Genomic DNA, 12,720 nt, shown 5'->3' with positions numbered 1-12,720 from the left:
TGCACGATAAATGTAGCGCCACTTGTGTGAGGAATACCTGCACTGTGTTAGGATCCCCACTGTACCTCTCTGGTGTTGCCAAGGGGATGGCTACCGGCATTTCCACTACTACCGCAGGGGTCTGGTTCGTGAGGGAGGTGCTGGGCGTGAGCGGGTCCAATTGGATAGCATCCAGTCTGGCTTTTACATCGGCTGTTTCTTGCCTAGAGGCAGCCACTTCAACTTGCATGGCCGCTAAAGCAGCCAGCACATCATCAAGTGTTGCCATGTCTGTTATCGACCGGGAGACAGTTAGTGTTATTAAGGTCGGATATTTTGTAACGCCCTGAACGTCTCAGGATCGTTTAACAGACACGACAATGAGGACGCAACCACTTGTGAAGGGTTAGTTCTTTTAATGAAGGCAAATAAAATACAAAGAACAAACAAAAGTTATAGTCACTGGAATCCTCCAGGCTAAGTACGTTACCAGCCCACAGCACGGATGGTCCTAACCGTCCTCTGCATATACGCCGATCCCGGCGTATGCCAACAGAGGGCAGAAATGAAATGGCCGACAATGCCAATCGGTAGGCTGTGAGGGGCACGAAGAGTGTTGGGGAGAATCGAGGAGTCAGGGAAACACCCAGCCGGGGTCTCTACCTGAAGGGAGCAGCCGCTCAACCTCTTCCTCAGACTGCACCGGGACGCGGAGTCACCTCCTGGTGATGCGTCACCGATACCCCAATCACAAGCAAGAAGACTGAACCGAGAGCAGCCGCTCGATCAATCCTGTGGACTTCCGAGTCTGTAACGCGGCAAACACCTCCTGGTGTGCGTTACAGCTGGCAGTCCCTGTGTCTCTGGTCGGGCTGGGAGTTACGACTCCAACCAGCAAAAGCGCCACTGCGCTTGGACTCAGCCGAGTCAAAAAGCGAAGCTCAATGGTTGACCGGTAGAGCTTCCGGGTCCTTCACAGGTGACGATGGGGCAAGACACGGCCCAGGGAGTAACGACTCGACCTACCTCCGTTCTTGCCTTACTGGAGCACCACTCCGGAACACTGCTCTTCACGAAGCAGGTACGTCGGTGTAAACACAATATCCGACAGCCTTGTACCTCCCGGTTCCTCCCTTTATAGGGCGTGTTTTCCTTGAGTTATGTAACAGCTCTCCTGTTTACATAAGGGCGTGTTTCCCTTGAGTTATGTAACAGCTCTCCTGTTTACATAAGGGCGTGTTTCCCTTGAGTTATGTAACAGCTCTCCTGTTTACATAAGGGCGTGTTTCCCTTGAGTTATGTAACAGCTCTCCTGTTTACATAAGGGCGTGTTTCCCTTGAGTTATGTAACAGCTCTCCTGTTTACATAACCTCTCAACCGCTAAGCATCCTGGGAGATGTAGTCCGTTTTCGCTGGTTACCGTTTTCCTCCCCTCGTATGACAGGAATTCTTGACACTAAAATAGTGGTATAAGAACCACGACTGAAATAGGCAGTATGCCTATTACCTCTAGAATCTCTGGGACCCCAAGGAACCACCCAAGTTAGTGACACAAGGGACCCACGGGAGCTGTATGCAGTGTGGAAACACAACTGCGGGTTCCTATTACTTTCTATGGGGAATGTCACGGTTGGAATATTAAAGATTAGGGACACTTCAAATCGAACTAGGACCCAACCCTTTTGGACTTAGACAGTTCTAGGGCTAGCACCCTCGAGAGTACCGGAGTACTTGAGTTACCTCACCCAGGGAAGCCGGGTGCATAGGTGTCTTTTGGTGTTGGGTCGCGTCGTCGATTCCAATGGAAGCCTGCAAAGAACTGCTGCTGCCGTGAAGAGAAGTGTCCGGAGAGATCCAAGCCTGGATCTAGGATGAAAGGAACCTGAAAGCAGAGGGGACAGAGTCTGGGTCACTTGCCAGTGACCTAGGGTAGGATGGACCAATGCCCACAGATGTCGGGCGCTTCAGGTGAGTTGACGGGTGTCTTGACTCTTCAGCCACGAGGTCCAGGAGGCGTCGACAAAGTCCACGAGCCGGATTCGAGCTGTCCCACGAAGTCTGTTGAGTGCTGCCGTGTCTGCGACCAGAAAGGACCCAACAAGCCTTAAAAACGGCAAGTCTCAGGAAATCAGAGAGAGGACTGCGGTGCAGACCAGCAAGGTCTGATGGACTCACCCAGCAAGGGTAAGTAAGAGCAAGTCTGGAGTAACCAGAAAAGCCCAAACAGAAGTGGAGTCGCCTTCGTGGAGACCTGCTAGCCAACGGGCTAGTGATCGCGAAGGAGCCTCGAGCGGTCGCACTTGGAGCTGGCCCACGGGTCACTCGTGGAGTGGAGGCCAACAATCTTCGGTGCAGGAGGTACTCAAGGCTGGGGCTACTCGGAGCCCAAAGCACAACTTCGAGGATGACCAGGAAGGTGGTGGTGTTGCAAAAGTTCACCGTGTCCAGGGGTCACGGTTCCACATTACCCCCTGATAGCCACGGGCCTCAGCTTTGCTGGGGACTCAGGGTAGCCGCGGGGAAGTCTGGAAATCCACCTCTGGTGATGCATAGACTTCGGTGTCCGGCGGGAGCTTCAGCAATGCAGACCGGTCAGTTGCTTCTTTGGTGCCTGCCAAGCAGGGGAGTCACTCCTTGACCCCAAGGGAGATTTCTTCCATCTTCTAGTCGAGATAGAAAGTCCAGGATCTATGTTTCAGAGGTTCGGCCAGGGTAATCTAAAGCCCTAGGGACTGGATTCCTATACTTGTACTAAGTTTAGGGGATGGACTAACTATAAGGCCCCACCTATGGGTGGGCCTGGGGTGGGGGTGGTTACACCCCTTCCCCTTTGTCCAGTTTCGCGCCAGAGCAGGGGCTGAGTGCCCCTGCAACCGGTTTGAACTGGGCTATGCACAGGGACACCTTGTGTGCCCCAAGCTGTGTCTCAAAAGCATTCTGTGAATGCACCCACCCTGTCCCAATACACATCTGCCTGTCTGGGGAGGTGGTTACCTATTGTCCAGGCCTCCCCTGCCGGAGTTTCCCCTAGCAGCAGGAGGCCAGACCCGTGTCTGTGGCAGTGGCATCCATTTTGTGATGCCAGGGCTTTGAAAGGATTTAACTGGGTTTAGCCAGTGTGAACATGTCTCTCCCTCTAGAAGGGTGGAATGCTACCCCCGCCTCCAGAACTGGCGGGGGGGGGCTGGTAATATTCCAAAGCGTTTGACACCAAACACAACAACAAAAAGTTAGCATTTACCGAGAGGTTATAATGCACTTAAGAGTATATGGTATGGCTGTATCACAGAACAGGCATAAGGAAGTATTTCAGAAAGCTTCAGAGGGGCTCTGCTCATGCTTGGGCACACTCTCACATAAAACCAAGCACTCTGCCTTCAGGATTGTCAAGGCCTGCCATAGGAGTGGCTTGTAGGTTTATATGTGTCTATATAAGGTAGTGATATAGGTAACCTATATCACAGTAAGGGGTGCAAGCACACCATTACCCAGGTTGCAGTAGCAGACCTGTAGTGTCATTTTGGAGTGCTTCCCAGAGGTGGCATATGATACATGCTGCAGCCCCTGGTAGGCCTCTGAGGTACCTATGCCCTAGGTACATAGTATACCATATACTAGGGGCTTATAAGGCACTCCAGAATCCAATTAGATATGCAGCTAGGCTGTGGTCCTGATTAGCAGGGCCACAGCCAGACTAAAGTCGAAAAAAAGTAAAACACCAGCAAAAAGTGGGGGTACCCATGTGAAGCAGATCCTACTCTCCTACAGACAGTAAGCACTCTTTTCTTTTCATTTGCAGTGCCATCCCCACGCTGTCCCCACGCTCGTAATGGCCGCTCAAACAGCCTCTCCTGCTTCAGCCCTCCACCCCTCGTTGTTCCTCCATTCCCATGCTTACTTGACATGTCCGTCCTGACACACACTGTTAGTATTGGTCCTTTAGTTGAAGAAAAGCTCTAGAAGCGCTAGATTCTCATCGCCGTTCATGCAGCTGTTTAATGCTTCCCCAGGGTTTCAGAACAAAATGATCGCTTACCAAACGCAACTTCTCCCAGGTTCTACTATTTCAGCCGTATTCCTTAACAGCTGTTCCGTGTATTTTTTGCGAATCTATTTTCATCTGAAATAAGCTGGAATGCCGCAGAAAGATTTACACACTACCTCCGCTCTCAGTTGAGAGCCTCCGCAGGCAGTGTTCTAGGGGTCAAAGAGCACTCACTGCCTTTGTTAACGGGGACCAAAAATACGCACCTTCCCGAGCAAAACACAAACCACACTTAGAGGAGGGGGCGGGATGTAAGGCCTTCGGCATAGACTCATTTGTGGGTCTGTGTTTGCCACGCCTTAGCAAGTCCCTCCCCCGACAGACCCTTTCACCGCTGGGGAGGGGGGATGGGGGGTTCCGACCTGTTTACATTTTGTAAAACCACTGCTTCCCATCAGGCACAGCCTTAAGAATTCCCATTATTGGTGCTAGAAAAACCCTACCCCTCAAATCCAACCAAAGCCTCTCCCCAGGAATGGAGGAAGCAAACCATTGTCAATATACAGAACCCCTTTCTCCCACAACGTGCCTCCTTCAGACAGGTACTGGAGCATGAAGGCTTGCCCTGTTACCCATGTGTTGTGCTCCTATGTGGGGGCGGCAGGGTACTTAAACACAGGGCCTGGGCAGAACCATGGCCTCCACGTCTTCAGAACCCAGGCGGTGCCACGGATGCACGTCTGTGTGGACCCCCCTACACACCCACCCGCTCTATGTGTCGTACCCCCACCGCCACCCACCTGTCACTCCTTGTTCTCGCCTGGGAACATGTAGAAGTGAGCGCTCGCACAGCAGCCTCCAGGACGTGCTACTGGAGATATCGGGTGAGTGGCAGCTGTGGCGCATGGTTCGAAGATATAAAGGTGTTCGGGTCGGCTGCGCTGGGTGCGGGCCATTATTCCGTCCCGCTTTATCACTGTGGCTCCGACCCAATGGCTGCCCAGGGCAATCGCTCGGAGCAAGTTAGTTATAAGTGGAGAGAAACGTAGCGCAGAGGTTAGGCAGCAACGGGTGACGGTGGCGAACGGCCTTCAGGGGGCATTTATGCACGCTGACGCCAGTGTTGGCTTATTTGGACGAAGGCATGCTATTAGTCGTCGCCGTGACTGGCTGCCTTGTTTCACTTGCGACGCCCCGAGGGGAAAAGCTGCTCCCTCCAATGACCAGAGCCCCGGTGGCAAGGCAGAGGCGTTCCTTTGTTCTCCGGTGCCAATGTGCTCCACGGCAGGTAACTCGAGTTATGTGACAGTCGCCCTTCTCGTGATTCTGATACCCTGGTTAACCTTGACATTGGGTCACTTCACCATAAGTGTGCATGTAATAATCTCTTGGGTGTATATGCAAACTGTGATATACCTGTTTTCGGAATTGTTCTGACTGAGGGTTATCTTGTTCGTACTCAAGTGGTGGTATCATTGACATTGAAGTACTCGCATGCAGTGTCGTTTAAACAAGAGTCCAGTCTTGGGTGCAATTTTGTATGTAGGGGTTTCCTTCACCCTACCCGCACTTGTAAAGTCTTGCCTTGATTAAGTTAAGTGACAAAAAACAAGGGCACCCAAAGGAATTGGACAGGGACCTTGGGAAGTTATATATTACAGGAAACAGTGGTCCCTGAAATCAAAAAGTAGTTAGTCATACAATGAATATAGCCAAGATTGGTACTATATTACAGCCAATGTCCAGCCGGACAAGGCACCTTTAATAAGTAGAAATGGTTAACAATAATCCAAAGAATGTAAGTAGAATCTTAGTGGGACACAAGCCTGTATCCTGAGACTTGCATATCGTGAGGACAACATGTGAAACACATTCAGGCAATTTCAATGATGTTTCTGTCTTGAAAAATATAAAGAGTAGCGAAACATCTAATACATATACTGTCACCTTCACAATACGTTAAATACAGGAATTCGAATGTGTAAGGTGGACAACTATGTCGACGGCTGTTCGATCCTTATCAGGGGGATATCGGATCATCATCAGGACTAATCAATTAAATTGCCCATATTCAAATGCCTGAATTTACATGAAACAATAAGGCAAACAATGAAATATAGGAGAGTTTGGGAGAAAAATGCAGGGAGAAAGGGGGAAGGAAAATAACAACATAGTAGTTATTAATACGTTTTCAAAGGTAAAGCACAAGAAGTGGCAATGAACAGTCGCGTCAGATCAAGCGGCTATCTACATTTAAATAAATTCAAAATTAGATTCCATTGTAATAGTGGCATTGTGGACACGAAGCGTCCGGATGGGTCATTAAGAGGACACGGGAGAAGAGGTGAAGTTTTGGAAAGTAGACAGATGAAATGCGAGTAAAGGCTTGGAAAACAGTGAGTGAGTGGTTGGTGATTGTAACCACAAAGGGTTAGGTTTTTAAACAGAAAGTGACAAATTGTGCGTATAAATGTGTGGGCAGTAAAAGAAGAATAGTCTTATGGTAGATAAATTGTGAAGCGGAGACATGCCGTTATTATGCCCAGCAGTGTCACGGAGGACAGGCGTGCGCTGGTCAAAAATACGCTGTGGTGAGAAAGCATGCCGTGAATGTACCGCGGGGGAAGGGGGGAGAGAATTACCTCAAGGTACCAATAGGTAATCAGAGGGGGCGTCTAGGGTGGGTAGCGAGCCCACAGTACTCCAGAAGGACGCGTTTGTGAGGTACATACAATGCCTGTGAAGAAAAAGGGCTGGAGTGAGGTGGGTAGGATGGAAGCGGCGAGTGGAAGAAGGTGGAGCGGGTTGGGCGCTTACCTAGGACAAATATGTTCCGGATATACAGGACACGGTAAAAATTCAATGTTCGTCTGGTAGGAAAAAATGAAGAAAAAGGGATGGGATCAGGAACCGTGGGGCAATCGTGTGGGGAGGACATGGGAGAAACAATGGCGATCCTTACCTCAAAATGGTGAGAGAAAAGATTTCCGTGGCCACGCGAAAAACATCTCGTTCGGGCAATGCCGGATCGAAAGTGAAGCGGATGTGTGACTCCCGTCATGCTATGGGTATAAAGAGTCATGTGGGCGGTCATGTGATCCGGAAATAGGGCGTGTGACCGAAACGAAAGTGGTGGGCGTTTCTACCACTCTTGTTTCGGTCACACGCCCTATTTCCGGATCACATCACCGCCCACATGACTCCTTATACCCATAGCATGACGGGAGTCACACATTCGCTTCACTTTCGATCCGGCATTGCCCGAACGAGATGTTTTTCGCGTGGCTACGGAAATCTTTTCTCTCACCATTTTGAGGTAAGGATCGCCATTGTTTCTCCCATGTCCTCCCCACACGATTGCCCCACGGTTCCTGATCCCATCCCTTTTTCTTCATTTTTCCTCCCAGACGAACATTGAATTTTTTACCGTGTCCTGTATATCCGGAACATATTTGTCCTAGGTAAGCGTCCAACCCGCTCCACCTTCTTCCACTCGCCGCTTCCATCCTACCCACCTCACTCCGGCCCTTTTTCTTCACAGGCATTGTACCTCACAAACGCGTCCTTCTGGAGTACTGTGGGCTCGCTACCCATCCTAGACGCCCCCTCTGATTACCTATTGGTACCTTGAGGTAATTCTCTCCCCCCTTCCCCCGCGGTACAGTCACGGCATGCTTTCTCACCATGGCGTATTTTTGACCAGCGCACGCCTGTCCTCCGTGACACTGCTGGGCATAATAACAGCATGTCTCCGCTTCACAATTTATCTACCACGAGACTATTCTTCTTTTACTGCCCACACATTTATACGCACAATTTGTCACTTTCTGTTTAAAAACCTAACCCTTTGTGGTTACAATCACCAACCACTCACTCACTGTTTTCCAAGCCTTTACTCGCATTTCATCTGTCTACTTTCCAAAACTTCACCTCTTCTCCCGTGTCCTCTTAATGACCCATCCGGACGCTTCGTGTCCACAATGCCACTATTACAATGGAATCTAATTTTGAATTTATTTAAATGTAGATAGCCGCTTGATCTGACGCGACTGTTCATTTCCACGTCTTGTGCTTTACCTTTGAAAACGTATTAATAACTACTATGTTGTTATTTTCCTTCCCCCTTTCTCCCTGCATTTTTCTCCCAAACTCTCCTATATTTCATTGTTTGCCTTATTATTTCATGTAAATTCAGGCATTTGAATATGGGCAATTTAATTGATTAGTCCTGATGATGATCCGATATCCCCCTGATAAGGATCGAAACGCCGTCGACATAGTTGTCCACCTTACACATTCGAATTTCTGTATTTAACGTATTGTGAAGGTGACAGTATATGTATTAGATGTTTCGCTACTCTTTATATTTTTCAAGACAGAAACATCATTGAAATTGCCTGAATGTGTTTCACATGTTGTCCTCACTATATGTAAGTCTCAGGATACAGGCTTGTGTCCCACTAAGATTCTACTTACATTCTTTGGATTATTGTTAACCATTTCTACTTATTAAAGGTGCCTTGTCCGGCTGGACATTGGCTGTAATATAGTACCAATCTTGGCTATATTCATTGTATGACTAACTACTTTTTGATTTCAGGGACCACTGTTTCCTGTAATATTTGATTAAGTTAAAGCCATTTGCTTTGCTAATGGTATTGTATAGCAAAGCAAATGGCTTTAACTTAATAAAAGGCGAGACCTATTGCATTTTAATGCTTGATCTTATCATCCCTTCTCTGTGGTCTCTATTGTCTGTTGGATATCTTACAGTGCTTAACTTGTGCAGCTTCTATTTCAATACCTGTAATTTTTTCAGATCAGAATGTATTTTTTTTCATCTGACTTTGACCCATATCAAGAACGAGAGAGCCAGAAAAGGGACAAACAAGTAGGAGGTGAAAGATAGTTAAACAATGATAAAGTAAAAAAAGAAGGGATAGAAAAGAACTACAAGCATGAGATAAAGAGGCACAGAGTGTAGGGTGGTGGAAGAAAAAGGCTTGTAGTAGACTTAAAATAAGGTTGTTTTGGTACTCCACCTCATCATCATCAAATAACTGTATTTGGTTATTTGTACGAAACAATCAAAGTGTACAAAAGATAAAACATTGTTTATTTATAATTAAAAAGATATAAAAACAAGTCCATTTCTAATAGCTATTAAAAAGAGGGCTATAAAAATGACCAGCCAAGCATGCATCAAGATACATTGAGTAACAACTGTAAGGCATGCTTCCCACTATAAACAATACAGCGTGCGAGTCCAAAAAAGATAAAGGGGGAACAATCCTGCAGTCCGCAATACATAAAATGCATATTTAACATGAGACAGTTTATATTACGATGCAATCTGTGATAAAAGCTCCTGTCGGGTTATCCAGAAGGCAAATAAAAAGCGGCTGACAGCAAAAACTATCGGCTTAGATACATCCACTTTTAGGATTCTATATGCAATCTGGTGCTGCCTAGCTCCTAAATTGAGGCAGATTGGTCCTATCCACCTCCTGCGTAACTGATGGTATCTAGGGAAAAAAACAAAACATGTTCTTCAGTTTCTTTGACAGTAGTGCAGGCAGGACATGAATCTAGTAATTAGTCAACCTCCTCCTTTCTAGGAAATTTTAGGAGCAAATTGCCGTATCTGAATCTAACATATAAGCTTTTTGCCAGGTTGGGGCGAGATTTGGTCCAGGAAGCGTTCGAATTGTGGACATAATTTTATTGCTAAAAATGTGGATGATAACTGACCACTAGTCAAATTATTAGTGTAGTGATCCCCCACCACCTCCCAGTATCTGACTTTTAATCTCAATAGATCCTCTCTTGTATCTCAATAGATCCTCTCGTTTTGGTACTCTGAATCCTCAGTACTGGTGGTGGGCTCCTAAGAAAAACTTTGGGACCCTGCACATAAGAGTTTACAAATCGAGCACTGTATCTCTTCCTTGCACAGAGCTCAGTCGCTGGGTCTCTGATGCTCATTATCTTGTGGGTTGTTTTGCATTGTTGGATATGAATTATTTATATAGTACTAGTGCTGCTTTTAAGTACTGGTTCTGAAAGTTCTGTGTGTGTTCACATTTGTGCCAGAATGGTACAGCTTCAATGCTTCTGGGAAAAAGGGTGAAATATTGTTTTACTTATGAGTAAGAAGCAAATGAGATGTCTTTTATTGTTTCCAGCGAGCCTCGCATAGTCAGCAGGATTTTTCAGTGCTGCGCCTGGAATGGAGGAGTGTTTTGGGTGAGTACATATTTCATTTTTTTGTAGGTACTTCAATTTACCTAATTTAACGTACCCAGCCTTTTGATTAAGACTGTACTAGTATTTGAAGCAGATTATCCCATTATTAAACATAACCGATAGACTAGCTAAGCATTCAAACTCCAATTATTTTTTCCTAAAAAAAAAATCTTCATTTGAAAAATTTTTTTGTGAAGTAATGTTATGGGAAAAATACAAATACATATCCCATTAGACAACATAACCTATTTATTTATATTTCATTTAAAAATTAGTTGACGAAATAGTTGCAGTGCCTCTAAGATCTGTTTTATGACTTGATGGTTTAGAGCTTTTTTGCTAATGGTTGGAAATGTACATTATATACTTAAGAAACCCATTTATTACTTTTTACATCCAAAAGAATTTTAAAACATTGTTTTTAGGGCTATTAATCTAATACTACTCCTCAGTCGTCGTCTTAAACATTAGGCAAGTTAGGTGAATAGATGTTGTGTTATGGAGAGAAATAAAAGTAAGAGGTTTGCTATAGCAGTTTTATCTGGATTTCCTGAATTCTTGCATTTTTTTTAAAGACGTTTTTATTGGCATTTAAAGTTATCATTTGATACATTACAGTTGCAATATTTAATTTGTTTATAATGAAATGTTGACCTTCCATTCTCCTTAGTCTACTCATCACAATTATGCGTTCTCCCAGATCCGCAGGTATATAACATTATATCAAATTGTAATAAAGTTATACATCATGATTCATGAATAAATACAACATTTCTGACTTAAAAAAACAATTGCCATAATGTGTACAACCTATTAGTGGTTATTACACATCTTGCGGTTAGGAGTTGTTGGTGTTTCCGGTACAGCGATGAGCAGTGTCACCGAAGAATGTTTGTTGCACGGTGTGCAGTTGGAGGCCATTAACGGGAGGGTGTAACTTGACTTGGAGGAAATTCTAGCCTTTCAAAGTAAAAAGAAAAGAAATCAAGATAATGCAAAGAAAACTAAAAAGGTGCCACTTATATTATGTTGCCGAGGGAAGAAGGGGGCCATATGTCCATCATCCACCATAGTGGTATCTGTCTTGTCTAGGTCAGACTGTAGGGGTCACATGTATCTGGGGCCAAACCAAGGGTGTGCTCAACATGTACCCCCTATCAAATGGGTAAGGTATCCACTGTTCCCCCTCCCTGGAATCTTCCTATTTGTACTGGTATCACCCCTACGAGCCTAGCAATGTCACATCTAATGTGGTATCTCTGTTCCCATCATTGTGTCTTCCGGCTCTGTCTGTCTCCTGGTGTATCCAGCTATTTTGGATTTCTTGCCATAAGGCTGCCAGTGGGCGCCTTCGCAATCCGTGGGCATCCTCGTGTCTGAGTACCTGACCTTGAGCTTCCGCTAAGATCATGAAAAAAAATGTCCAGGCTTCTATGGTCTGCCCTATGTCGGATTTTCACACCAGTGCTATCCAGCGGTGCACCAGGTCCAGGGTTAAGTCTAGAAACGGTGAACCCACTGTCTTCGTTTTGGGCCTTGAGAAGCTTCCCTAGAGGCAAGTCTGTATTGTGCAGGGAAGAGCATGGCCCAGTGTGGTCTGAAGTCACAGGAGCACTGCAGTACAGAATGCCATGGGCCTGTGGCATTCCCAAGTCATATGACAGAAGTCTGCCTCGAGCACCCTACATCGTGGACAGCCCCAGGGTTGACCCCTATTTATGATCTGTAATCTATGGGGGTGAGATAAGTCGTATGCAAAAAGTTAAATAGTATATATTTTAGCTTAGCTTTGCGGGATACCGTCTTAATGTATTGTAGCATCCTCCCCCACTCCATTTGAGGGACGTTGTGCCAGAGTCCCCCATCTAGTGTTTAATGGTTTCAGAGTCACCCTTCCCATCTCGTTCATAGCTCGGTAAAACCATGTCACCAAGTAGCGAGCTGAGCACATTGAGAGAAGGAGCTGAAGGACTGAGTGTGTTGGTGGTTCCTCCTGGCCCATAGATCCCGAAACGTCTGTACTAAGGCGCCATATGTCAGGAATTGACCCCCGGGCAAGTCATGGGTCCTCGAAGGGTGCAAAGGCTCCCTGTAGAAAGCAGTCCCCCACTGTCATGATTCCTGCCTCTGTCCAGCCTGTATGTTGATTAGTTGTAAAATTTGTAATCGGGTCTCCATGGGGAAGTGCCATCAGCGGCAGTGCTGGTGCTTATAGTGGAGCCCTGCGGGTTCGTACAAGGCGTTGACGAAAACACTTAAATGCCACATGGAGTAATACCTTTGGCCAAGAAGTGGCTACCCCCGGGTTCAGCAGGCGAGCCAACAATCCCCAGTAAGTGACTTTTTCCAAGATGTCTCCAGAGTGTGTTTGAGCCGCATCCAATGTTTGAGCTACCCATTGGAGCTGCGCAGCCAGTTAGTATAGCTCAAAATCTGGCACTATCAGGTCACCTACATCCGGCAGGTGCCTCATGATTGTCGGGACACCCTATGTTTAACCCCGTCCTAG

The 12,720-nt window shown here is 46.4% G+C and overlaps 1 protein-coding gene across 4 annotated transcripts in view; it reads left to right on the top strand.

Moving 5' to 3' along the window:
- EI24 (EI24 autophagy associated transmembrane protein) overlaps positions 1-12,720 on the top strand; it is a 331,213-nt gene that overhangs the window by 85,829 nt on the left and 232,664 nt on the right. For all 4 annotated transcript variants that reach the window (XM_085646022.1, XM_085646025.1, XM_085646024.1 and 1 more), the window contains exon 4: positions 10,151-10,211. In XM_085646022.1, coding sequence (XP_085502148.1) covers positions 10,151-10,211 — 61 coding nt within the window. The remainder of the gene's footprint in view (positions 1-10,150; positions 10,212-12,720) is intronic.

This window comes from Triturus cristatus, chromosome 3_1, assembly GCF_964204655.1.
Source record: "Triturus cristatus chromosome 3_1, aTriCri1.1, whole genome shotgun sequence".
Classification (NCBI taxonomy): domain Eukaryota; kingdom Metazoa; phylum Chordata; class Amphibia; order Caudata; family Salamandridae; genus Triturus; species Triturus cristatus.
Note: the sequence above shows the minus strand (reverse complement) of the source record. Positions and strands in the feature narration are given on the sequence as shown.